The sequence below is a fragment of the Cottoperca gobio genome, chromosome 22 (genome assembly GCF_900634415.1).
Source record: "Cottoperca gobio chromosome 22, fCotGob3.1, whole genome shotgun sequence".
In the NCBI taxonomy this organism is placed as follows: domain Eukaryota; kingdom Metazoa; phylum Chordata; class Actinopteri; order Perciformes; family Bovichtidae; genus Cottoperca; species Cottoperca gobio.
This window is the reverse complement of record NC_041376.1, coordinates 3,829,891-3,857,879: the sequence shown is the minus strand read 5'-3', so window position 1 is coordinate 3,857,879 and position 27,989 is coordinate 3,829,891. Positions and strand designations below refer to the sequence as shown.

General features: G+C 42.8%; 1 protein-coding gene across 6 annotated transcripts; it reads left to right on the top strand.

The window, feature by feature from the left end:
• dtnbb (dystrobrevin, beta b) lies at positions 1–27,989 on the top strand. 6 transcript variants are annotated; one of them, XM_029460457.1, is made up of 20 exons: positions 1–192; positions 2,637–2,683; positions 3,932–3,999; positions 4,261–4,341; positions 4,435–4,648; positions 6,296–6,381; positions 6,610–6,764; positions 6,875–6,980; positions 7,215–7,381; positions 8,380–8,504; positions 15,078–15,152; positions 19,123–19,213; positions 19,947–20,035; positions 20,439–20,552; positions 21,520–21,616; positions 21,983–22,003; positions 23,227–23,386; positions 23,973–24,062; positions 24,209–24,262; positions 24,861–27,989. In XM_029460457.1, exons 3-20 carry the CDS (start codon positions 3,933–3,935, stop codon positions 24,884–24,886), a joined length of 1,818 nt encoding a protein of 605 aa, XP_029316317.1. In that variant the 5' UTR covers positions 1–192; positions 2,637–2,683; position 3,932; the 3' UTR covers positions 24,887–27,989. The 6 variants fall into 6 exon arrangements, with proteins under 6 accessions (XP_029316317.1, XP_029316315.1, XP_029316314.1 ...); XM_029460455.1 differs by having other exon boundaries at positions 3,863–3,999; positions 6,878–6,980; XM_029460454.1 differs by having other exon boundaries at positions 3,863–3,999.

Sequence of the window (27,989 nt, the reverse complement as noted above, 5' to 3'; positions counted from 1 at the left end):
GTCCTCTGCCGCTGGATCGCTGATGATGCCGAGCGGAGCGGGGCGCTTGTACATTTCTATGCGCGGCTACAACCGCAGTTCCCCAGATTGAAGCCGAATGAGACGCGAGAGGAGGCTGAAATATGAAGATGGATCATCCGAGCCGCCTCTCATCGCTCGGACAGCTGTAACGTCGGCGTGGATTCATCAAAGGTGAGATGTGCGGCTGTGAATCACGGAGGAAATATCCTCCTTATTCACCCTGGACCACTTATCCTCCACATCTGATGCCGATGATGATGATGATGATGATGCTCTAAACGCAACCTGCGTGATTTTCCTCCGGTAAAGGCCAGCTCCCCTCTATGCCTCTTATTAAGCTGTCGAGACACCAGTGAGAATTGAAAAGATGCAGGATTGCCATTGTTTGTTTTCCAAAAAAAAAAAAAAAAAAAATGTATGGGCATCACGACACACCATTCCCATTGCGGAAATAAGGTAAATAGGCAGTTAAATCAGCAATATGGCTGCGTGTGTGCTCTGCCATCGCTTCGGAAGTGGATTTTAAGTGTTGCAGGATTGCTCACTGTGAGAAATGAGGCTTGTAGAAGTGGATGATATCAGCGGAAGGGAGGTACTGCAGTAACCCAGTCCTTATGTTGACTCGCGTCAAAGGATGTTGTCATTACCTCGAAGCTGAAGGTGCGGTTACAGTAAAATGCACCTTTACGGGCCTGTAATGACAACCACACATTCTTACTGTATCAAAAAATAGCTGACAGCCAAATTATTATGCGCTAAAGATTATTTATGTGCAAATGAGTGGACTGAAAAGCCCCACAGTCCAGAGCTTTATCACACAGTCTGTGCCTGTGAATGTGCTCTGCTGGTTCATTCTGTCCATGAATTATTAAGAACTTGTCTCCGTTTCCTTATCTAACCTGAAACGAGCAACTCCTGCATTAAACTCATTCATTTGCTGTCATGCACTGCTTACATTTCCCCCCCAAACATTGCCTGCCAATGCGAGGCCTGCGTTGCCTACTCATGGATTTCTGCAGTTACTTCATAGGCTGAATATTTACAATGAAGCATTGTGTTATTCTGCTGACATGTGTCTGTTGGGTCTCCCACTGCATAGCAAATGATTTCTTTCCTTTCCCCCAAAGTACAGCAGTGCTCCTCTGACATATTCCACGTTAACATACAGTGTGTGTTGCCACATTTAGGACGCTATTAATATGTAATTAGGCTGACGTGACGTGTTTTTAAGTGGCCAAAGTGAAGCATTAATCCTAAATTACTCACATGATTTCCCCACTGAGCTACAAAGAGCCATACGATTGTTCCAGAGCTGTAACATTGTTGTTTCATTTAGCACAAAGTGCTTTATTGCTGTCTTGAAGTGCAAACATATCAGTCAATTAGTTGATCAGTTGCACAACAATTTATAATTTAAGTCATTCTTCAAGCAAACATCCCAAAACCTTCATCATCCTCAAGTCAATATCTTTTGGGTTTTGGATTGTTGCTCAGAAACACTTAAAGATGTCACCTTGAGCTCTGGGAGATGGTGATGGATGGGTACGGCAGCAACTAACGGCTATTTTCAATGAATTGTTTTGTCCTTTAAAATGTCAGAAAATAGTGAACAATGCCCGATATAACTTCCTGGAGCCCAAGGTGACGTCTTCAAATGTCTTGCTTTGTCCGGGCACCGATCCAAAGCCCAAACATCTTCAATGTACTCTCATATATGACACAGAAAAAGCATTTCATTCTGCAACTAGCAAATGTTTGGCATGTTTGCTTAATGACTAATAGGATTAATCAAGTATCAAAACAGTTGCTGATTAGTTTTCTCTTGATATAGATAATAAAATAATACTGTTGGAGCTCTAGTTATGAAACTCTTTGTTGACATTTCATAGACTTAATCCCTAAAAGGCATCATTAGTTGTTAACCCTGATCATAATACTTATTGTTTTAAATAAAAAAAGCATTTCAGTGGATGCTGGTGCTTGTAGTAAGTAGTAAGTAGCAAGTTAGTGAGTGGAAAGAAGATGTGTCACAACAGTGTAGAGAGAGATCACCGTGAGGAGACGAGTCTCTTAAACAAGCACAGAGAAAAGAGAGCGTGTGTGCACTTCCTCGGGGACCTTGGTTTCTTCGCTCTGCTGGTCATCTGAACGCCCCCTGGTCAGCGAACGCACCCCCCTTGAACGTGCATGTGATCCAGGCGTGTTCGAGGCTCTTGGTCCAAGACCGTCCCAGCGCTTCTCACTCATTGGCCAGCTGTGATGTGCTCTGAGTCCGTCATCATTAAGTGCTTCCTCCTTTGCAGCTCTCAGTCGGTGTCATTAGCCCACAGGATGCAGTCACTGTGAGCGGGATGTCATGGAGAATTATCATTTGCACAGGGCGCTGGAGTGTTCCCCTGCCAGCTCATCGATATCTCTACAGGAAGAGAGAGAGGGGAAACAAAAGCACAAAATGAGAGTTAATGAAGTCCTTGAAGGAGAAAGAGAGAGGAAGTGTTAATTACTCATTCAAGAGACGACTACATTTAGTCAGCGAGGAACATCTTTTCTCTCATAGCAACAGATATCAAGTGGAAAAGACACCTTCACTAACTCGTCATGTGTTTCCTTCACAGGGTCGACGTTTAGGGCTTCACTGTGTTTGACATTCAGCCAGAAACAGGTAAATATTACAATCTGAAATTGTATCTAATGCATTATACTACAAATGTATGCCACTAATAAGTGATACTACTATTGAATATCTTCATTTCATAAGAACACAGATGGTGTCTTCCAGTACAGAGCACTGTGCTGAAACAAACAGGAACAATGAATCCTCTTTGAAAACTCCAGCGTCAGAACAAAAGTTAAAGTTTAAATTGTTCAACAGAGTCTTTTGTTTGAAGGAGACGAGTATCCTTTGTGTTCCTCCATCAGGCGTTATGATACCTGCATCCTGCAGATGAAAGTCTTTGTAGGAAAGACTCATTTCTAGACGGCAGCACTATGAAGTAATCTTCTTTTTATCATCTTTGTGCAGCTGATTTTAAGGTCAAATACAGATTTTCAGAACACTTTAAAGGAATTGTTATTTTCTTTCTTTCTGGTGAGCTTAGTTTGGCACACAATTAGCCTGGCCAAGGAATAATCAATAATAATCAAGCACATGATCTGTTATTTATCGAGCTTTAGAGGTGTTGGTAGGCCAGGCTGTTTAATGAATCAGCTGCTGTCTGTAGTTTCATACAGCAAACCTATGAGAGTGATCTTCTCATCTCACTCTTATACACAAGAGTTAACAATACGTGTATTCCCTAAATTGTTGAACTATTCCTTTAAATAAAAGTCACAACATTCAATTTCCTTAGCTGCCAATAAGCAGCTACATACTGTTGAACTGAACCCACGATACAGTCGGTGACCTTTTACATTTAATAACTTATCTCTTGGTTTACCTAACAAGGAATTAAGTGAAACAAAGTGACATATTTAGAGCAGCTTGTAGAGTCTGGTGGAGGAGCCCTAAAAGAAAACATTTCATTTGTATCCCTACAACTTCATCATCTTGCAAAACCAAACCAGAGTCATATAATCTTTGTGTTTTACAGTGAAGAGCATATCTGCAGTGATGACTAGCACTGTCCCTGATGTACAGGGTGAATAATAAAGATGTACCAGCTGACCACACGCCACGCGCATCTTTATACTTAAACGATGTTAATTTAGGATATTTAACTAATCATTCATGTTTAGTCGTCAGAATTATAAGTCTGAAACATTTTCCTCCAATTGCACTAATGATACAGCTCTACATCATCTTCCCTTGCATGCTTTCTGGTTGATTCTGCACGATGAGGAGAGCTGTGTTATGAACAAGCTGCCGTCTGAACAGTAAGCATTGCACGCTCTGCTGTTTGATGTGCCACAGGATGATCGAGGAAGGCAGTAAACGAGGCAAGGCCATGGTGGAGAAGAGGCAGCTCTTCATGGAAATGAGTGAGTGGAGTCGACTGAGAGAAATCTCTTTTCACTATTCATAGTCAGCAGCGGATCATGTAATTCTCTGACGGACTCCAAGTTGCGCAGGAGATATGTGGTGCTTCACACGTACGGTTTAATTCCTCCCACACACAGGCAGTGATAGTGTTTAAATCGTGTAAGCGTGATTTGTATTTGGAAAGACTTTTATTTCATTAAACTGCAGAGACGTAGAATTAATCTGCAGATCTGATTTGTTTTTCTTTACGCTGTTTGCAGGAGCTCAAAACTTCGACGTCATCCGACTGTCGACTTACAGGACCGCATGCAAACTCCGCTTTGTGCAAAAGAGATGCAACCGTAAGTTTCAACGCTGTGCAGCCAATAGAAGCTTTTGTTCCGACATGAATACAGTCACAGTCTGATCCCAGTGTGCTTGTCCTCCCCTCACAGTTCATCTGGTGGATGTCTGGAACATGATCGAAGCCTTTCGTGACAACGGGCTCAACACGTTGGACCACAACGCTGAGATCAATGTGTCGCGGCTGGAGACGATCCTGTCTTCCATCTACTACCAGCTCAACAAGCGGCTGCCCACCACCCACCAGATCAACGTGGAGCAGTCCATCGGGCTGCTGCTCAACTTCATGGTGGCCACCTACGACAGGTACGGGGCGCAGGAGCGCATGAGAGGAGAGTGGTGGAGCAGGGGTTCCCAACAAACCTATGTGCACGTGTGAGCCTTTGTCACTAGTTGCATACGTCTACAAGTTGTGAGCAATTTAAAATAATATCAAGAGGTCTAAAGAAGGATGTTTTATATTATTTCACAAGGAAAAATTAAACATTTAAAGCAAATCTGGTCAAATATTAACCCCTTGTGGGAGTCTTGAGGTAAAACTGACCTATGCGTGAGTCAGTACACAAGTTGTTTTGCCACTACACTCTCACTTGGTCTGGTATGTTCGGTATCTTGTTGTGGGTTTTTCAATCTGCCATTATTCTCTGGCTGCTGCTCAGAAAAGTTAGAACGTCTGGCTTTAATCTTTAACATGAAAAACCTGCTCAAATGACACTGAAACATACTGTATGGACATGACAATAAACTCACACACAAATAACCAAACATTACAGGAAGGGTGTTGAACTTGAAGTATTTACTTGGCTGCTATTTAATCTGTTGAAAGAATGCGCTGTTTGACAGTCAGCTAGTTCAAGGTTGTCATGGTCCATCAAAGCAAAGTGATTCAACTTTATGACACTAAAAAGAAACATTTTATACATTATGTAGTGATTAAACTGTGAGCAGTTCAAGGAACTTTCTTACAACTAATTAACCACATTTGAAAAAATCATCAGTACTTCTAGCCTCTTCAGTGTGAGGATGTATTGCTCTGCACTAAAGTAAAGTAAAACATCTCAAGGCGTCACCTTAGTATAAGTTGTCATGGGCATATTTCACTATTTTCTGAAGTTTTGTAAATTGATGGATTCATCTGCAGCCCCTCGTCACAGAACATTCTCAGTTTTCACTTTAATTAGTACGAAATGACACAAATTAAAATGGAAAGATGTCGAAAAATGACAGACCTATGATATAAATTGTGTCCCAGAAGTGTAGTGTTCTCAATGGGCCTGACTTTATTGTACAAACAACCCATACAGACAGTTTCTAGGCCTCAGAAATCATATAAATAAGCCCACAAACGGAGGAACAAACACACATACACAAATACAGTGCGTAGTATTGACTGTAAAACTCTCATTGTTGCACCTCGTGTGCTCAAGTTGATGTCCGTCTATTCATCGACCCATTCAATCGCTTTACTTTTATCTGTAAGGTCGCTCCGGTCCTGTCCATTATTATTCATGCTGCCGTATCTCTGGGAAACTTTGTGGAAATGACTGTCTGCGATCGCAGGAAGCAGTTTCGCTATCGGTCCCTGAGGTCCAAACTGAATTAGGCAGAAGAGCTTTCATGTACTCCGTTACCGCTGCTCGGAAGCCAGCGCTAAATGAATGTGAAGTGAAAGAGCTGGTCTCTCTTGGCAAGTTGAAAAGATTTTAGGGGTCTTGAGGACGCCTGATAATGAGCTGAATATACTGCGTTCATCTGTGACTCAAGGCTTTCAGCAGTTCAGGATTTCTTACTGTTGGATGCAACTGACATGTTTCAAAGTGGCACTTTTATGTGCATCATACATACTTAACCAACATCTACTGGTCATGCAGTCGGAGTGAGGTGTGTTGAGTTGAACAAAAGTGAGTTTTACTGCTTATGAATTCAACTTTTCTGTTTTCTGTCTACTTGCAGTGAAAGCCACGGGAAGCTGACCGTTTTCTCAATGAAAGCCATGCTGTCAACAATGTGTGGAGGGAAAATTGTGGACAAACTTCGCTGTAAGTACATTTCTAAGCACTATGAACGTGAACCGGCTGCATTTTCTAATTAGCTTGATGTTTCTGAATTGTGATGTCATGGCTACCTTCGTGTAGTTGCTCAAATGTAACACACGGAGGCGCTGTTGGAACATGTATGCAGAATTAAATTGCTTCAGTATTCAGACAGTGGATCAATAATATTTTTTAATATTGCTATGTTTTGCACTATTTGCAATTGTCTCTCAGATATCTTCTCACAGATCTCGGACTCGAATGGAGTCATGATGTTTGCAAAGTTTGATCAGTTTCTCCGGGAGGTGCTGAAACTCCCCACAGCCGTGTTCGAGGGTCCTTCTTTTGGTTATACTGAGCATTCGGTGCGGACGTGCTTCCCTCAGCAGGTATGAGGAGGATACTTGAACAGCCCGTCCTCTCCTTCCTCACTACCTTCTTCTCAATCCAATAAGTTACACGTGTTGTTTAATACATGTGTGTGTGTGTTTGTATCCAGAAGAAGATTATGCTGAACACGTTTTTGGATGTGTTGATGGCAGACCCTCCCCCTCAATGCCTCGTATGGCTACCGCTCATGCACCGACTTGCTAATGTTGAAAATGGTGAGATCTATTTATATTCACACTGTACATCCACATTGGACTTTATACGTTTGAACATCTCAGCTGCTTTTTGTTTTCTACATTGATATATCATATTAGTTACATTTCCCTTTTTATTCTCAGTGCATCCCAATCTTAACATAGACGTCAGATGTGTGATAGTAACGCTGTGAGTAAAGACGTCTCCGCTCTGACGCAACACAAACGTCTCTGTTGTGGTTTTTTCCCGCTCAGTCTTCCATCCGGTGGAATGTTCCTATTGCCGGAGCGAGAGCATGATGGGTTTCCGGTATCGGTGCCAACAGTGCCACGGCTACCAGCTCTGCCAGAGCTGCTTCTGGCGCGGCCATGCCAATGGTCCCCATAGCAACCAGCACCAGATGAAGGAGCACTCATCCTGGGTAAGACAAAGCCCCTCTCCATGTTACCTTCACGTCGTTCCAGCCGTCTGCGTGTCCCGCTCTGTCGAAGCGATCCAAGAGGGATTTTATGGGGTTTTACTCATTTTGGCAAATGAAGTTGTACTGATTGAATCCCCCCCCCCCCCCCCAACCCCCCCCAAAGCTGTATCATTATGTTATAAATCCAAACAAGGGAAGTCATAGGCGCCGGATCCCGAATCCAATTCCCATCCCACTCGCTTTTTGCGTAGAAGAAAATGACTCGAGGCTCAAATAACAAGCCTGAGTGCATGAAACACAACACATGGGAGATGTTTATCATGAAGGTTGGGTGGATGAATCTGTTCTGGAGGATTTCCTACTTTTGTGACAAATTGGTGTAGAATATGAAACATTGTTTCCCGGTGAAACCTTCTGTGATGTTTGGTTTTGGCATTTGGCAGCATCTTTCCAGTTTCTCTCAGTTCTGATCCGCCGCCGTTTCTCTTCGTTGTGGCTGCTCTTCACCTTTTCTTGCGTACGTCCGTATTATAAGTGTAAATGTCGTTAAACAGCTGCTTAGTTTTTCTTCTAAATGATGGAACTGATCATCCTGCCTTAAGAATCTAAAGTACATTCATTAGTTTTTCAATTAAGTGTTAAATGACACAACGTTTCAGAGACTTTACTACCCTGCCAGGAAAGAGAAGGTTTTACAATATACTGTATATATAAGTGTAGTTACAGTATCATCTATCAATAATGGTTAAACTGCATTCATGTCACATCAGAGTTACGTAAATAGCGTCCTGAACAGGTGATTAAACACAGTATTTGTTCACTAGCACACAACATGCTGTCCTCAGTTGTCCATGTGACATGCAGAGAGCGACTCGCTGCAGCTCTGACTGAACGCTGATCCACGCTTTCTGCACAGTAAACAAACGGTTGACCTAGTTATGTAAATTCCTCCACACAACAAGGTGACGGATACTCTGTTTGTCCCGCCCTCCTCACAGAAGTCTCCGGCCAAGAAGCTGAGCCACGCCATCAGTAAATCTCTCGGCTGCGTCCCCATCGGAGAGCCGCCGCACCCCGTGTTCCCCGAGCAGGCCGAGAGACCACCGGAGCTCACCCACACTGTGTAAGTGCCATTCCCAAAGCATTTGTTACCACTAGTGGTCTTATTAATGAGGACTGATTTGTTGATTAACTGCACGACCCTGTGCGCTCATGATCTACAGGTCTGTTCGTGTCATGTAACTGTCTCCGTCTTTCCATTTCGCTGTCACTGCGAGACCGATAGAGAGCGATCTCGCTGAGATGTCGAGCCCATGATTATTTGCTAATGTGGAAATGGTGATATACTACGCAGGGTCATCCGCAGCTGCCGCTAACAGTCCTCATCAGTCTGTTGGCACTGAAACGGGGACGATGGTATAAATCTCACACTCGAGGCTTTGAGGCTCCTGGAAGTCATTACAGGAAATGCATTATATCCTGCTGCTGTCTTAAACCCCGCACACTCATTTACATTTCAGATGAAAAACCATAATCAATCCCCCGCTGAGATACATCTACAGAAGTCCACCTCGCTAAGGTCACATCATATCTGCCTCATCGTCCTCACACCTAAACTCTGACGCTTTGGGCGTCCGCCAAGACAAAAAGAAAATCTAATAATGTTTTAAACGTGATTTTGCTTGTTCATGGCATTAATAGGATCACAGGAAATCTCTCAACTTACTTTCAACATTCCTCACGGCGCATTTCATAACAACATCCTGCTTCATATTCCAGTCACGACCATACGTCTAAGCTGTCTGTATATGGTTTTGCTTCTGGCAAGTGTCAGTGAGTAATTGATAGTGAGCTACATTATGAGCTCAGTGAATGCCAAGAAAATACACAACGTAAAAAGCATCAACATGTTTGACTGCGTGATAGAAACCATCATCTCTGAATCAGCTCTCACATCAAGCCTCTGCCCACTGGCGGAAGGATTTTTCTGCATTGTGCCCAAACTTGTGCATTTTTGCATAAATTTACATCCCATTGGGAGAACCAACTGTCGCCCTGCATGTTTCCCTCCAGCTGCGAGATGATGCGATGGGATTAGCCTGCGCGGTATAGGCTGTGTAGCATGAAATTACATCACACAAGTAGATTAATATTGATTAAAATAACATTTGTGGCTTAAACTAGTTTGGATTACGTCTCTCCACTTCCCCCAGCAAGCAGTAATCCGTAACTTCATTTTTTTTATGATGTTGATTATTTCAGATGACGGCGGCAGCGAGAATATTGAGTTCTGCTCAGTTGGAGCTGTTGGTTGTATTGAATTTTATAGCACGGGGGCCTTTTATTGATTTGTCCATGACCTGGAGGGTCCTGCTTGAGTATTTCATATTGTACAAAGATGAATTAGTTATTTGCAGCGGTGGAAAGTGACTAAGTACATCTACTCAAGTACTGTATGCAGGTACAATTTTGATTTTTTTCCATTTTATAGCACATTGTATATATTTTTTACTACTACTCTGATTTACATCAAAAACATATGATAAGCTAATTTAATACAATGTATATGTCACGCCACGGAAAAGGTGAGGACCAAATGCAGAACGCATGACGATTTTAACAAAAAAAGATAACTTTATTTAACAAAGCTTACAAAATAAAACAAGGTAACAAGAAAATCTGAAAACACAAACCAGGGAAGACACGCCGTAGTAGCACCACGTAGCACCACGTAGCACCACGTAGCACCACGTAGCACCACGTAGCACCACGTAGCACCACGTAGCACCACGTAGCACCACGTAGCACCACGTAGCACCACGTAGCACCACGTAGCACCACGTAGCACCACGTAGCACCACGTAGCACCGGGAAACATGGGTGTAACATGACAATTGGACAAGGAACAATGAGACAGACAGGGATATATACACACAGAAACTAATGAAGGGAACGAGACACACCTGGGGGAGAAAGGCAAGGACACAAGGGCAGGGTGAATGGACACAGGAGGATCAAATCAACAATCACAAGGGGAGGGAAAACACACGGACAGGAAGTACAGTTAGACATGACACAAGGGGAATGAACTTTACAAAATAAAACAGGAAACCAAGATCATGACAGTATCGTTAAAGATTAAACCGGCGGTTTACATTTCCCATGTGAGACGTTTCCATGTGGAAAATCGTGGCGAGATAGAAGATAATCATCTTTCATGGTGACTGCAGTTACTATAGCTTCTTTAAAAGAACTACCTCTGATAACTACGAGCTCATGACAACAGCAGCACGAGGCAAACAGCCAATCAAACTGCAGCTGGGTAACAGGTGGCATCATATTGGTGCCATCTGCCTTCATTACCAAAGTCTTTGAGCATGCGCGTTTTCCTTTTCCCCACACTCAGTCTGGGCACTTGACATTTCCAGCTAAGACAATTAAAACACCAATTTCAAACTATTATATCAGCCAATTACTTTAAACTGTATAATAATGATAAACAACAGCAGCAACCCATAATTATATTCAAGTTACTCAGTAGCCTTCCACTTTCTGCAGAAAACTAAAGTACTTGCTGATTCCAGGAACTTCTTGTTGTTATGCTCTCCTTTAATGGACAGTGTGCATTCTCATGCTCTCGCCTCTCAAGGTTGGCGACACCGTCTGTGTGTGTTCACTGACCTTTAGGATAATGGATTTGACAGTTGACCCCTGAGACTTGTTTGTATGTCTCTCTGTCTCTATTGTCTGATGCAGGGACGGTATTCTACCCGTCTGTGATGATTGAAAAATATCTTTATGTGGTTCCAGACACATTTATGTTTTTATTTGTGTGTGGTGATGAAGTAGAGCCTCTCATCTTATAACATTTAATGGATGAAATGATTGATACTACTCTGTATGTCTCTCATAAAGTAGTAGTAGTAGCATTTTAAATATGAAGCCACAGCCAGGATACAATTAGCTTAGCTTAGCATAAAGACTGGAAACGTGGCTCTGCCCTGAAGTAACACAATCCTCCCACCAGCACCTGTAAAGCTCATTAATTAACATTTTATATCTTGTTTAATCCACACACATAACTTGTTTTAGGTATTGGCAGGTGGATTGTGTTACCTTCAGATACAACCAGTTTCCAGTCTTTATGCTAAGCTAAGCTAACTGGCTGCTGGCTGTAGATTCATACTTAATGACCAGATATGAGAGTGCTGCAGGAATCAGTCCGAAAACGTGGAAATGTGTGAGTATCTTTTACTATTTCCGTTTCCCTCATCTCAAATTCAATGGGGTTTTTTTGAATGGGTTTTTGGTTAGATGCCTGAAATAAGGCTGGTAGTTAACACAAGTTTAAGAGATTTTAACGTCCTGTGCCTGCACATAAAACACACGTCGTCCCTGCAGCGCTCTATTCATCGCGTCATCTAACTCTGTGCAAGAATACAAATGAGTTTAATTCACAAAAAGTTGAACTCTTCCTCTAAATCCAACGTGCCAATTGTAAATCTTACTTCTTACTCTCTGTAGCCACGAGCCACAAGGAAGAGCTGGCACTAATGGAACACTTCACACTTGTTAACGGTCGATTTCAGAGACATTTTGGGTGAATAATACAGTAATTGTCCGCCTACCATTCCCATGATGATTCCGCTGCTGGCTACAGAAAATCTTCCCTCAAACTGGATCCCTCTGATAATTAGTCACAGAAAAACTGCCAAGACTCCCGATTTATTCTGCATTGACTTCATTTTATTGATGATCCAGAACAGAGAGACAAATGTGATGTTGCTGTTCTCAAACTAGAGCTGCAGCTCGTTGCCAATCCTGATGAACGTTGTCTGTGAAGAGGTGTCATTTCATGTTGTGAACCAGGAGACATCCATCAGCGTGGTCTCCCAGTGTGTGTGTGTGTGTGTGTGTGTGTGTGTGTGTGTGTGTGTGTGAGGCTGACGAAGCGGCTGTGAGTGAGTAATAATGGCAGAATCAGGGTAGAGCGTCAGGCTTGATCAAAACTCCCAAAACGAAACGGACACAAGTCTCCCAGTCGTCCAACCCCTCCCCTTTGTCTCCAGACAAACTGTATTTATTCTGATACAGTTTTTGAAATATTTACTAGCATCCGAGAGAAAAAGACTAACAGCGAGCTGAGCTGTGAGTTTTTCCCTCCACTCAAACTGTCAGCCGGATTCTTGCGGGTGTGTTTTTGGAGAGGAGTTATAGCTTCAGGGTGCTCCGTTTGTCTCAGGAACTTTAAATCTGTGACACGGCTTCTTACCTTCAGACTTCCGCTTCTGCCAAAAGACTTTAAGCACCAGAATTGAGTTGAAAATCTTACCGCGCGCTCTGCATTAATGTGGAACACACACCAAAGTGTCAAACTCTCAGTGCCATGTTTAATATTTCACAACTCTCTCAGTCAAATTCCATCAATGTCATGAAAGAGGAGAGAACATGCATGTAATTCACTTTTCTGTGGGAGGGATCCGTTGGTGTTTGTATGGCCGGGGAAACAGGAGAGGATGCTTCATGTTTGCGTTTTATTTTTAGCCGGCTGAGGGCGATCGAAGGCAGCCATGCATCCGTCGTTTGTCAGAAATAAGGTGAACGTGCGTGCATGAAGTTTAATTTCCCCTTGTAACCCTGCCAAGTGCAAGGAAAGGGTGGCACATTGTCATTCCCTGCACGCAGGTAGCACGAGGCTTAGCGCATTGCAGACTTTGATCTCTTAGTGCCTAAATGTTGTGTCAACTCAGTCCCGTTTGACCTCTGAGGCACCGGCTGAATTACGAGACTTCTTCTTTAATCAGCGTTCCTTCGGACAGTGAACCACGTGGACGCAGACGCTGATGTGAATAAGTTAGGACGCCTGTTAGAGGAAAATGAAATACTTTTACGTAAGAAGAAGCTTCTTTTTTTAATGCGCCCCACACTTCCACAGGAGTTATATTGGCGTGCTTGGGAAGGACTGATTATTTATAGAAGCATAGCTGTGAAGAGCTTTAACTTATGTAACTCGCTGAAGGTAAGAGGAAGAGTTCAGATATGTAAATGCAATTATAGTACAGACTGCAGTTTTTCTCCTCAAGGGCTGAGAGTAGATTTGTGCTTTTTTTAGAAGTTGCAATTGAGGTATTTTGAGCAAATGGCATTTCCCTAATTTCCAGTGTGTATTCATGTGTTAGAGAGAGAAGTGAAAATACAGAGTCAGAGCGGAGAGAGAGAGAGAGAGAGAGAGAGAGAGAGAGAGAGAGACCAGCGTCATGAAGTCATGTGACCGCTGAGTTTCCTTGGAGACAGCAGCAGTGTAGTACATTGAGATGCTCGCTCGCTCAGTTGAGGGCAGATTAGGCATCTGGCAACAGCAGCAGTCGGATGTATTTTGCCAGCCGGGCAGGTGCTTTGTCTCCTCACAGAGGTAAGTGTGCTGCCCCGTGTGTCCTCTCGTGTCGGCACCGTCAGGCTGGATTATTGTAACGTAATGAGAGTTAAACTAAAGGTAAACATTTACTCTTTGTTTAGAGAGCAGAAGGCAGCATGTGCAGGTTTGAGTAGTGACACTTTTATATTATTGCTTGAAACATACACATTTAGCAGGATTGTGTTCTAGTATAATATATAAGTTATTTATTTAGGATTGTTTTGAATGTGTTCGGCTAGTCCTGAGAGAAATGTTAATGTATGAACCGATGAATAATTGCAATGTGTGTTGAAAAAGAACAAGCTAAACCCCCACGAGCCTCCACATCAATGCCGGGAACAATGTACTGTGGTTTGTGAACTACTAACACGCTTATTTGAATACAAGTAGCGATGCAGAAATGATTCTTATTTAAGCTCTTATTTTTTAGTAATATAGAGAGAAGAAGAGCTGTTGAGGTAGATCGTGGCACCGGAGCAGACACACACACACACACACACACACACACACACACACGCTCAGTGTCTTGTGCTGATTAACAGTATTCTGCACAATGTGGATATAAATAGTTTGATTTTGGCCAAAATTGCTGATTGGACAAATAAGCATAACAGGACACAAAGCTGTCGAGTGCCTTTTTATGTGATAATGAGCGCTTTAAATAAAACAGTTACAACACAGCCCGGCTGACGACTACAGAGAGATGCAACTACAGAGAGATGCAACTACAGAGAGATGCAACTACAGAGAGATGGAAATCGACTGTTTCTTTCTGTGGCGGGTGAAGTGTGAAGCGCAGAGCACCTGAGATGTGCAGAGTGATATTTCTGGTCCGATAATGAGCCTCTGTGGTCCGAGGGGTTCGGGCTCATCCGGCCAGATGGACCCCATCTCTTTGTTTACCTCCCACAATGTCACCTTTGCTACTTTTTCACAGACTTCCAGTTGAATTAGTTTCCTTGTCTGCTGCTGTTGTTCTTCTTCATGTTAATGAGGTTGAAGCTAATAGCCCTAAAAACATTTCAATGGAATTATTTTTGCTCCATTTTTAAGTTCACTCGTGTACAACATGTGCAGCACCTTCAGTATTATAATGTTCCCCCCCCTGTCTCCCGTTTTACCCTCTTTTGTACAGTTGGATTAAATTGAAGTCAGGATCGCTGATTCATGATTACTAATAAAATGCAAATGCGCTCTACTCCATCTCTCCTCCATTCCCCGGTGACAAGCACCACAGGCCTCTGCAGAGTAGACTCACAGACCTCTAATCTTGTCTTTTAGTCAGCCGAAACCAGCGGCCGACAACATGAACGACACAATGCTCATGTCCTCTGGGGCGCCTACTCCTACCAAAAGGTAAGCACCGAGGCCTAACGTCCTTCTTCAAGATGTTCTTCTGATTATTCCACAGAATTACCTGATGCAGTCTTGATAGATGACAACATGTCACTTTAAGTTACACACATGCAACACGAAGTTATTTAAATGCCACAGACTTCACTTGCTCAGAATAGTTCTCTCTGATCAGTGGAAACACAAAGTTATTTGTTCCCTCACACTTGACATACATTTTTGCATCCGAGCAGCGTGGCCCTCGTGAGTGTATTTTTAGAGGAAGATTTGTTACGCTGTCATGAAGAATATGTGAGCACCCCCTACTTAAAGGCTTGATTTGACAAACAGATTCTGATAGAACTGGAGCCTTATCATGTAAGCAGGAAGCAGGCGAGGGCGTGAAAGCAGCCTAATTGGCCTCTCAGTTAAAGGCCAGCGCCATTATTATTTACTCACAGTCGTAATGAACCATCGTGGTTATGAATTATAACGGAGAGCAGCTTTGATGTATCTGCACTCTGTCCTGCAAGTCAGTGCTGGGAGAATTTCCCCCCTTTTGTTTACAGTATCCCTCTCGCACATCTTTCCGGCAATTTATGTTTGCAAGATGGGACAGTTAGGGACTCAGGACTTCCCACGGCACATTAGAAGAGACGAGACGTCGCTGTCTGGTGTGCAGAAAGAACAGAGTTGTGCACATCAACCCTGTTTAGCATCCGGTGTTTGATCGAAATCCAGACAAAGACTTTGGTGGAGAATTCAGAAAGAGCGTCCATGAAGAACGCTCTTTTTTCCCCCTCACCTTTGCTCTTCTGAGCCGGGCTATCGCACATACTACACCCAGGACCCAGGCAGCTGAAGGGCAGCATGCACTCTGTAAGAAGTGTCCATATTCCCTTACTTCTCTCTGTTACATTGCGAGTGTAATTAACTAACCTTGCTGGAAGATTTCCTGCCTGCGTTTCAAAAAAATGAGACGCTAACAATCGATGTTAGATTAAGTTTCCTGCGGAGATGAACATTTTGTGCAGTCTTGTCTCAGAGGGCTGACAGTATCAAGATTAGAGCGGGTTTGAAGGAAGCTGACAAGATAGGGACACCCGAGGCGCTAAACGATGGCTTGCATCCAGACCCGTGGAGGTCAGCGGAAGACATCACGTGTCGCAGCATGTACAAGAGCAAAGCCGGGGTTTCCTTCACTGGGGCAGTAATGAAGAAGCTCGATAACCTTTGTCTTGACATTTTGCTCCGCGAGTCAGAGCTGCTTCGGGAAGATGTCATGCACTCAGGATGCTGTTGCCTTTGGGGGGGGGCATAACAACTACAAAGCTGCCATATTTAGGGCAGAAATTGCGCATTAAGCCACCGTGACGCCTCCAAAATAGGTTGTGTTGAGAGTCAGTGTGGATACCGGTAGATAAGGTGCTGAACCAGCAGGCTTCACTTTAGTTGCACAGGACAGACGGCCGCCAGCCTCTCACTGTGTCACATTTGGTTTGGTGAATATTAATCTATTATTATAATTACCCGGCACATGGCTTATGAGTCAAAGATGCTGCTGCAGAATAATGCAAAGCTCCTTGTGCCTCAGTCCCAAGAGCCCCAAACTGAAGAGCAGCAGCATTTCTTTCAGATTCAGAAAACAATGTGTGTGTGTGTGTGTGTGTGTGTGTGTGTGTGTCAGTGCAGAGTTGAAACTGAATGCACTTTGTTTGAGAAATTGTGGGTGTTGTGCTCCCAGCCTCCATCACTGTCTGTTCTCTGATACTGTCTGCTCTGCTGACTTGGCATCTGCTCTCTCCCTCCACACTCTCTCTCTCTCTCTCTCTCTCTCTCTCTCTCTCTCTCTCTCTCTCTCTCTCTCGCTCTCTCTCTCTCTCTCTCTGTCTCTCTCTGTCTCTCTCTCTGTCTCTCTCTCTGTCTGTCTGTCTCTCTCTCTCTCTCTGTCTCTCTCTGTCTCTCTCTCTCTCTGTCTGTCTCTCTCTCTCTCTCTCTCTCTCTCTCTCTCTCTCTCTCTCTCTCTCTCTCTCTCTCTCTCTCTCTCTCTCTCTCACAGACAATTGCTCCGCACTAGCTCGTCCTCCAAGGGCGAACCGCAATTTATTACCTGTTAGTCATGCAGAACCACAGCGACAGAAGATAAAAAAAAGAAAATGCCATCTTGAGCTTGATGAGTTTTAATCCAGAGTTGTGTGTATATATATATATATATATATATATATATATATATATATATATATTATATAATATAATATATATATATATATATATATATATATATATATATATATATATATATATATATATATATATATCTCCCTTCTCTACAAGATAATGGCACTATGTGGTGCTTTTCTTGTGAAAACTCAGCAGCAATGTTTCTTTCAAGAAATCATGACCCGGGTGTTCAAGATAATACACAGACCTTGTTGTGAGCAGTTCCATGTAGGAACTACTTTCTTTCTACTGAACTACATCCGCCCACTCATGGATGAGAGGCTCACCTGAGCTCACCTGAGAGAGCTAACTTTACCGCTCAGCCGAGGACGACGCCATTAATGTTTACATCCTTTGTCACTCGTCCATGAGTAGGTGCACGCTTCCTTATGTGCAGTGATACGGCAGTAAGAAAATAGTTCCCGCATGAAGGTGCTCACAACAAAGTCTGTGGATTATCTTGAGGAACCGGGTCATGATTTCGTGAAAGAAACATTGCCGTTGAAACATCCACCATGAATTCTGCAGGGACGATCAGGAACACGATGCATCGTCATCCCTCCAGATGTTCAACTAATTCTCTGGCCTCTAAAAGTTTTGCCCTTCAGTTAAAGTGCCGTCGGGTCGATCAGAACGCAGCGTTTTAAAAAGCATAATCTCTAGGAGCAGCGGTGTCTGAGGTTTTGTGTTTGCGGGTATCTTCAAACGTGACACCAGAATAAAAGTATCCGGGAAAGCTGCCAGTTCAGGAGCGCTTGAAGGCGGTTCATGAATCTTTGTCCAAAACCTGGCACAGACCGTCAGGTGGTGCCAGGAAGCTCCCCGAAGGAGCAGCTTCTATAGCGACAGCCCAGAGATCCAGAAGACCCCGAGCCAACGCCGAGCAGCTCCCTGGATGTGCGTTAATGTATTACTTTACTCTAACAGGAAACCTCGGGCTCGTGTCTTTGCTTTAGTTTGAGGATGAGGCTGTAAATTATTTAGAAAGTTTCCCATTTTATAAGACGTTTCTCCACAGTGGAGACCAACTGAGTGTTTTCTGAGTCAGGTGACATCATGTTGAAACAAGTCGAATGATCCGCAGAGTATTTTAAGATATCATCTAAAATTATCTCATCACGCAGGCAGCTTCTTCTTCTTTCTTTTTTTAACTCTGCTTTGAGGAAAGATAAGATTTTATTAGAAATGTGCATTAAAAGGCTGGTTTGCAGCGTGTTTAGGGCCGGGGGTGGGAGGGGGGGGGGGGGGGGTAAGCTGCAGGGACTGTGGTTGTTGATGAAGCGGCTTTGAAGCCAGATCGGGTTTAATGACCTTAATCATCGCTCACTCTCCAGTCAGAGGTAGATGGAGCCCAGCACCATTTTCAGCTCTCCTTCACTCTCCATTGCCGACCGCCTGCCGAGAAGGGACAGCATATGTCCGGTCATCTGTCCACACCATATGCCACGCCCATGATCATTTAAAGCCTCACGCCTTATTTGACATTTCCAGTCACTGATGAAATGACCAGAACGGCCATTGGCACAGACGCAAATGCGTTTGTCCTGCTGCGTTCTCTCTCATCCCGCTCGGCTCTCTGTCACGACCAATTATCAAAGCTAGGTGTCGTACATTAAGGTCACCTCAATTATAAAGTTTTATATCGTCACTTTGACTCTACAAACTTCCCCTTCTACTTATATAAGAGCTTTTCACATCAGTGTCGCTGTGTGTGTGTGTGTGTGTGTGTGTGTGTGTGTGTGTGTGATGTATTTCTCTGTCTATATTTGGGCAGTGTCTTGGAGAGTCCCAGCCGGCTAGATGAAGAGCACCGCCTCATCGCTCGCTACGCTGCCCGCCTGGCAGCCGAGGCGGGAAACTCCACAGTGAGTGTCTCGCAGTACGGCCCGTGGTGGTTCAGTCTGCTCACATTTCACATCTAATGCTTTGACAGGTTATTGTTGGCCGCTTCCTTGTGGCCGGAGAACTTAACCCATGAAAACAAACTGCCATAAGTACTGTAGAATAATGTTAGTTTTAACCCTTTAAATCCCTTTAATGGTTTACAAAATGCAAAAATAGTAAAACTTTGAAGCCAGTGCAGCAGATTGAAAGCCTGATATATTAGAAAGCATGGTTTTAATGGGGACTTTAAGGGTCTGAGCGTCTGTATTTTGGCAACCGAGGTTGAACTTTCCAACATTTGAAGCCAATATTAACACCATATGCACCAAAATGAAAGAAAAATGTCAAATTAAAATTCCAAAACTGTCCCCAGTGAAGCCTCAGTGTCAGATGTTGAAGCTGCTGTGTGAAGACTTCTCACACTTTCACATTGGGTAATTCTCTGCTCTTACTTCTCAACAGTTTTACTTGTTCCATAAGTTTTAAATGAAAGAAATCTTGTTATGTAGACACATTTTTGGTGATCGTGGTCAGTGATGACCTCGGAGATAAATACAGAGAGTGAACAGTAACAGCTGATATCGATTAGATAATGGCGGACTCCGCCACTGCCAATAAAAACTACTATAGAGAGATAACTAAAGTTAGCGAATAAATTAAATGTTTGTTCTCCCGTCATTGTTAATGCCATTCTACGCTCATTCTGCTTTTCAGCAACAATGTCCTCCAACAGATCTGGGCTTCAACTTCGATGCCAACAAGCAACAGAGACAGCTGATTGCAGAGCTGGAGAACAAAAACAGGTACAATTACTATTCAAACCTTTATATTATATATATATATATATATATATATATATATATATATATATATATATATATATAGTATGTTTTACTGCATTTATCTGACATACTTTGCAGATTCTGACTGTAAGCTAATAAAACATGATGCATTGCAACAAATACAATCAGGAGTTAGAGGAGAAGATCGATATAACATAACATATATTGTATATAGTGAAACACTATGAAAGCACAAGTTGCAAATTCGCAATGGCTGCGACCACGTACGCGCATGTGTCCTCACACACACTTGACCTCCATGTCTCCTAATACATTTAGCGGACACTGCTCATGTACTCTTACTTAAGTAACATTCTTCCCCCCCCCACTGCTGTTTAGTTAACTGATTGATTAACTCTCTCAGGGAGATCCTGCAGGAGATCCAGCGGCTGCGTTTGGAGCACGAGCAGGCCTCTCAGCCGACCCCAGAAAAAGCTCAGCAGAACCCGACACTTCTGACTGAACTGCGGCTCCTCAGGTATCGTGCACGCTCACGCACCAACACACCTCTTATAAGAGCATCTTCGGCCCAACGACAGGGAGAACAGAGTCATATATTAAGGAAATCAAGCTGTAAAACCACTGCAGGGCTGTTGTGCTGATGCAGGCTGGACTCATTCTTCAAGGAGAAATAATGTCCTGCTAATTCAGGAGGGTGTTTCTGAATTCACGGGCAGCAGCGTGGGCATTTGTCATGCTGGCAGGACGCTGAGACCCCTGGGTTCAGTTCTTGGAAGAGACTCGCAGCGCAGGATGACTCTTTGTTTGTCCGGCCTGCCCTCAATAACTCATCAGCAGTCAGGTTTATGGTCAACAGACAGAGATTTACATTTTATATTCGTTTAATGTTTTATAACATTCATTATTGGCTGCCCTTTGCTGCGGGTTCATTATACGCAGTTATAGCAGAACTATGAAGTTGAATTACACTTTTTCACTCTTTGGTTTGTGGTTTGTACAAGAATATAATGATATGTTGTTGATTTAAAACACAGCAATACAACTGTGAATCACTGGAGGATACATTTCTTCCACCACTCTTCAGCGAGCCTGTTTGTGTTGCAGGTTTCAGACCAGGATATTATAAAGTAGTAATATTTCATCACGGTGTCTGGCTGGTTGGCCCAGGGATGCAGAGCAGAGCAGGTGTTCACAGTCTGCAGATGGTTGTGAGGAGTGCAGTTACTCCATATGAACAGCAGAGGGTGATAATGAGCCAGAATCCGCACATAAAAGACAGATACTTCCAGGCGGTGTCAACTATAAATGACCTGGAGGCCAGCGATGAATGAAAACTTTGTACACTGTGAAGCTGAGCATCAAAAGGATCATAGTCCACAGCTTTGTTACAGAAGAGTATGACGTCTACCTGTGCATTGTGTTTTATTACCGTCAGGTAGCACATCCTCCCTTGTGTGTTCATGTCAAACTCTGTCGTTGTGCAGACACAGGAAGGACGAGCTGGAGAGGCGCATGTCGGCCCTGCAGGAGAGCAGACGGGAGCTGATGGTGCAGCTGGAGGGACTCATGAGGCTGCTAAAGGTAAGACGATCACCTGTTTCTATAAGGTGTAGTAAAAAGGCCTTTAAATCAGTATTAGTATCCTGCTGCAGGATTGTGCGTAAACACTAAGCTATTGCCCTAAATTAAATTAGCATTTAACAGGGTTTGTCAGTGCTAATATAATTTAAGTGATTGGGTTTTAAAGCTTGGTGGCATGTTTGATTAAATGACATTTTACAATGTTTATTTCTTTAAAACCAAGACATTGCGGTGATCATAAGTTATGTTAAATAGCCGTATGGTGCATGGAAAAATCCCTTTCTTCTTCTTCCTCTTCTTCTTCTACCGCTGCTTTAATTCTGTTGCTCTCACTCTCTCTCACTGCTTACCTTTGCTGGCTGATAGGATGAGGAGCAGAAGCAGGCTGTAAGTTGCCCTTAATTCAGTTTGCAATAAGGCTCAATACCTGGCTCTAGTCTCAGCACTTAGTTTAATGCTGCTACACTCCCCCCCCCCCCCCCCTTCACAAAGATGTTTAAAGATGGATGTTAGGGAAGATAATAGGATTCCACTATCTAACTGAGTTACTACTGAGACAGTTATCCAGGCTACTCCACCGTAGAGGAGCGAAGACTACAGACTGCAACACAATCTTTGAAATCAGTTTCCTCAGGTCCAAACAAGTTGAGAGAACTGCGTTTTTCCTCCCAAGGAAAATGTCAGGGACCTGCTCCTTTCATCGGCACTAACAACCTCCCGTCAGCCTGGCCGGCCATCTGCTGCCTGGCTCCGAGCCATCGACCTGGGCCTGCACTAGTCCCACAGACACACAGTGATCCTTTCTCTGTGAGATATCGCTCTCGTCTCAGCACAGGCCGCAGTCGCTCTCCCACACATGGGTTTCATTACCCCCTCGATGCAGTAAAGGTGCACGATAGACACCCAGAGTATAGTCAGCCAGTATCGGATTTCCAGAAGGTTTTCTTGCCATGGTTTTCCTTTGTTCTCCCTATAAGGATAACGTTATTCTGGCCACATCTGTGTCTGTGTTTGTTTTTAATAAAAGTCACTTTTCGAAAGCACAAAGGTCATCTCAGCCCAAAGCTGCAATCTGTGATTGCAACACGGCGTCTTGCATTGACCTGCAGTTGCTCCACAATTGGCTTTGTTTGATTGATTGGATGTTATCTCTCTATCAGAAGCCCCGATTCACTAAAGGCTTGCAGATGGAAGACTGTCCTGTTATCTGCTAACTCCGCACCAGCAAAGAGATGCCTGCTAACATTGGTCAGCTCGTCATTGTATATCTCTTCCTTTTGCCGATTCAAATCAAGATTGCGGCCAACTCATAAACATGTGTCGAGGCAACGATATGTATTGTGGGATGACTTGATTTCTGGCCGAAAGTGTCTGTACCTTAAGTGTGAAGCTTAATTAGCGTAGCTTAGCATAAAGCCTGGACACAGGGGAAACAACTGTACCATTTTAAAATGTTCTTTCTTTCGTGTAAAAGCGACAAAGTTCCACAAAGCGTGGTTTCCATCTTCTCATCTGACTTATTTCCCAAATTTCGCTATTGCTAAATTCTGAAGGTTACATGTTTTTTGTGATGACACAGTAACAATCACGGGTGTTTTTTTATGTTGCAGTCCCAGTCCGGAGGCTCTCCTCATTCCTCCCCCAGTCACGGGGCGGGCTGCTCCATGCCCATGCCCATACGCTCCACCTCTGCTGGGTCCACCCCGACTCACACCCCACAGGACTGCCTGGCAGGGGTGGGAGGGGACGTGCTCGAGGCCTTTGCTCACGGTGAGTGTGCACCAACACCTGAAAGGAGAAGTTTTCTAAGATGTGGACGAAACTCTTTAAAGACCTCATTCAGAAAAACAACATGTTACTTCCCACGATGATGCAGTGACTACCACCTCGAGTACTTCAGTACAGCTTTGACATACTTGTACTTTACTTGAGTATTTCCATGTTATGTCACTTTGACGCTTATAGTTACTCTACACACACACACACACACACACACACACACACACACACTTCAACCTCCTAGGGCGAAACCTTGTGGACCGACAGCCCAGTAGTTTACATAGCGTCTAAAACAATATGCTGTATTCATTAGTGATAAAGTGGAATGATATAATATTCTATAATAGTTTCACACTGTAAAAGGAGTACTTTTAATTTGCTGATAACTTTTTAATTCAGGACTTTTCATTCTAATTATTTCAGTGTTTTTAGATTATAGTATTTCTCCTCTAAAGGATCTGAATAATTCTTCCACCAGGATAAGCACTTCTTCTGATTCTGCACTTTCACACAACTAAACTACGAGACTAGAAACCGCACGTGTGTTTAATTAGATTTTAAAATCTCCGTTTCCCAGGTGTACCTAGAAATCTTCGGAACGATCTATTGGTTGCCGCTGACTCGATCACAAACACAATGTCGTCACTGGTGAAAGAGCTCCACTCAGGTTCGTCTCCACCACATGTTTCACGCTTTAATCATCTGGATTACGTTCCCTTTAAAACTGTTTTGTTAACATGTCATTACTGAAATATCTTTCTCTGCATGTCTGTCTTTTTACATAGTGACTAAAAACCTTTTGTTTTATTTAAGTGGATGACGTGGGAGTGGAAGAGGAGACAAACATGAGGAACGGTGGGGACAGAGGTAAGTCTCAGTACATGCTAATAGATTCCTATTTTTATTCTTCAGAGCCATAATCTCACTATTTAATCCTACACTCGAAAACACAACCCTTTGTGATAAAGGCACAAACATAAACACGCAGTATTTCCTTCCTAGTAGGAATTATAATGAATAAATATTATGCATATACAACGATTTCATTGAGAGTCCCGAGACACAGCAACAGCAGGTGTCTCTAGTTAACTGTTTATTCAGAAATGAACGTGTTAATCGTCCAATTATCAAGAAAATAAATAAATACCGTCACGATAACGAGATAATTAACGCGTCATCATGATGTTGTTGTATCTTGGAAAACAGCAGGTTGAGAAAATGACATCCAGAATTAAGGGGATAATTAACTCATGATCTCAAGATGATGAAATAAAAGGATCTGTGAAACACTTGTTTGGCTCTTTATAATGAGCTTCTGCCACACACCTCCCTCCAAAGTAGCACGTCGCCATGACACATCGCCACAAAGTCATTTACACTTTTTTATTTTTTTATTTTTGCAAATTAATTCCCACTGCGCAGACTGTCAGCAGCTCTAAATGTGCTCTTCTGCGTGTGTGTCCAGGAACATTGAGAGTACAGAAGCACTGAGGAGAAGCGACCACTATTCCACCCTGTAAGGACAACAACAACAACAACAACAACAACAACAACAACAACAAGCCCTGGCATTAGCACGTAGAGTAATGCATGCTGTAATCTAACAGGATTTCACTATGTGAAAAAAAAAAATGAACGTCTCTTTACACCTTGCAGGTAGCAAGATGTGTCTAATTAGCGAGTGTGTATGTTGTCCTGTAAACAAAAACTGCTGTAATTAATTAATGATTTCTCTCATGACTGCTAAGGAATGGCTTGCTGTGCTTTCTCCCCCAACTGTTCCATCGCAGCAGCTCATTCTGTACATAAGATACTGGAAACACATGACCACGGGAACACATGACGGTGACAACATGTTCCCTGTTATTGATTTTCTATGATTAGCGTTAGTATTTATTTTTATTTTGTTAAATCATTTATGCATGAAATTGCACTCATGTCTGGGTGTAGGTACTGTACATGCTATGGCAGCTCTCTGTGGGGTTTTTGATGACAGCTGGGGTGTCAGAAATGTCTCGCCTCAGAATTCAGGCTGAGTTTGTTTACTTGCACATCCGTACTCTGACGTTTATTAAAAAAAAGTTTGAAAAAGCAGAGTTCTGGATATGCCCCAGAGAGATTTCGGGAAATGCACTTATTCACGAGATCGATATCACATCGAATATGAAGCTAGAGCCAGGAAGATGGTTAGCTTAGCATGAATACTGGAAGTAGTCGGAGACGGCCAGCCTGGCTCTGGGGAAATGTAGTTCCGTCATCATTAAGGTGACTCCAGGAAGTCACTGCGCTCGGCTCGTTTGCTTTCTTACCAAGAGGAAGAAGATATCTTTATGCTAAATATGAAGCTTCCACCAGCAACCATTTCGCTTAGCTTAGCATAAAGACTGGACACAGGAGAAACAGCTAATCCACCTACCAGCACCTCTAAAGCTCACTAATCAACATGTTATAATCTGCAAAGTTTTAGTCTACATGCTGGACTACTTCTTGGACGAGCAGTGACTTCCTTTAGTCTTTACAGTTTAAGTAAATTGAAGTTTTTACAGATTAAACAGATGAGATATAGCCAGGCTAGCTCTTTCTCCCTGTTTCCAGTCTTTATGCTAAGCTAACTGGCTATAATTTCATATATACTTACAGCCATAAGAGTGGTATTGATAATCTCTAACACTAAATACACTGAACTGTAACTTGTATCATAAAGAACAACATGAGCAGATTATATGATAATCTCAGACCATAACCAGGATTAAAGCTGGTGTCCAGAATACTGCGTGCAAGTAAACACACTCGCTGAGTCACATACTGTACTGCTGCTACTGCGCTCTGTGAGCCACCCTTGCAAACAAAAGGGCTGTGCGATTAAAAAAAGAAAACCGAGGGGCGACTACAAACACAATAATGAGCCATGTCTCGTTGTTGACTGTCTGGCAGCCTCAGTATTCATCGTTTCACGTGTAGGGAAGCACCTCAGGATGTTTCACTAGCAATGAACGAGGCATCGAGTTTTAATGGTGAGTTATACGGTATGTGGGGATGTAAGGTCGTAGTAAGTATGAAATGCTTTGATAGCTTTATTTAGTTATAAAGGGAGTATTGAAAAATGTTTATGTGCAATGAAGGTCGGTGCTCAGGGACTGCAGAGCTACTCTAGTATGAAATACGGAGGTAATAACTGAGAGGTTAAAGGTCAATGAAGATTAAAAATGGAGGGTAACACTGTTATTCACACATATCCCCGCCCTAGTGTTTAGTTGAAATGTCAAAACGAGTTAATTTTACTCTCATTTCACCAGTTAATTTGTCTCATTTTGGAATAAACTAAATATAAAGAGGGAAACAACAGCAAGTGAGCGAAGAGAAGGTTTTCTGAAGTGTTATTTGGTGAAGCATGTGTGTCGGAGAGTTTGTTTTGATCAGGTCTAAGTTACATTTCCTGTCCTTCAGGATAGCGTTTAAAAAATGAGCAATGTGTCATTTTTAGATAAAAGTCAAGGGAGCAGTTCTGGGATGATATGTTCTCAAAAGGGAAGTCAAATGTGACTGAATGAAACTGAAAAGCATGAGGTGTTTGTGTTGAGATGCGTACAGTGAGCCGATCCTATAAGCTAAGTATAAGGTTTCAACAGCCTGCGTCAAGAAAAAGAACAAAAAGAGGCTCCTCTGTTATTTTAAATGTGATGTTTTTAACTCAGTTCTCTGTTCTTCTCTGTTCTTATTGTTTCGTATTAGTGGAGTATAGTTCATGTACTGAGTTTGACGTGCACACTCACGCTTGTGTCGTCGCCCCGAATATCAAGAAAGTATAAAAACTAAAGTTCGAAAGCTTGATTTAGTGGGAAAGGTGCAGAAACGTTAGGATTTAAGGAGTTACTGTCTTCCCCTTCATTTGAATTCAAAGTTTTATTTCCATTCTTTCAGTTTGTGCCTGTAGCTGTTCTGTAAAGTGCTGTATAAAGTAACCATTCAGCAAATAAGAGGATCTATCAGCCTTTATGTCTGTGACTTTGTAGATATTTTATTTATTTATTCAATGTGTTCTGGGGGAAACTCATGCTCAGCCTTTACATTTGTGCCAAACTGTTTGCAGACATTGTGTGTCATACGAATTCACAGGTATATATCAAAGTATATCTGCATTAGTCTGTCGTCGTGGCCCGTAGTGTATTCACAGAATGCCTGGAGATGTTCACGTTAATGGTTTCCGCTGCTGGAAAAACATTTAATAGTTAATAAAGCAACACATTCCAAATCTACCGATAGACGCACTGATGTCATTAAAGCCAATGTGGAGGCAATACTGTAACCCCCCCCCCCGTCCCCTCGGAACAACTCGGGGTAACACCAATAAAACACAGCCGGTCATGCCGAGGTGCAGACATCGTGATCTGTTATTGTTTGCAGAGAGACAATGTGCAAAGAGGAACAACCTCCCCGATGTTATTTATCTATGTGTGTGTTCTGTACGTTTACGCTTCTGGTACACATTTGTTTCTCATGTTGATTTTACAAAACATAGTTTTATGTCACAAAGCCACTGTCTTTTGTAAATAAATCAAATGTGAGATATATTAAAAAAAAGATTTAAAATATG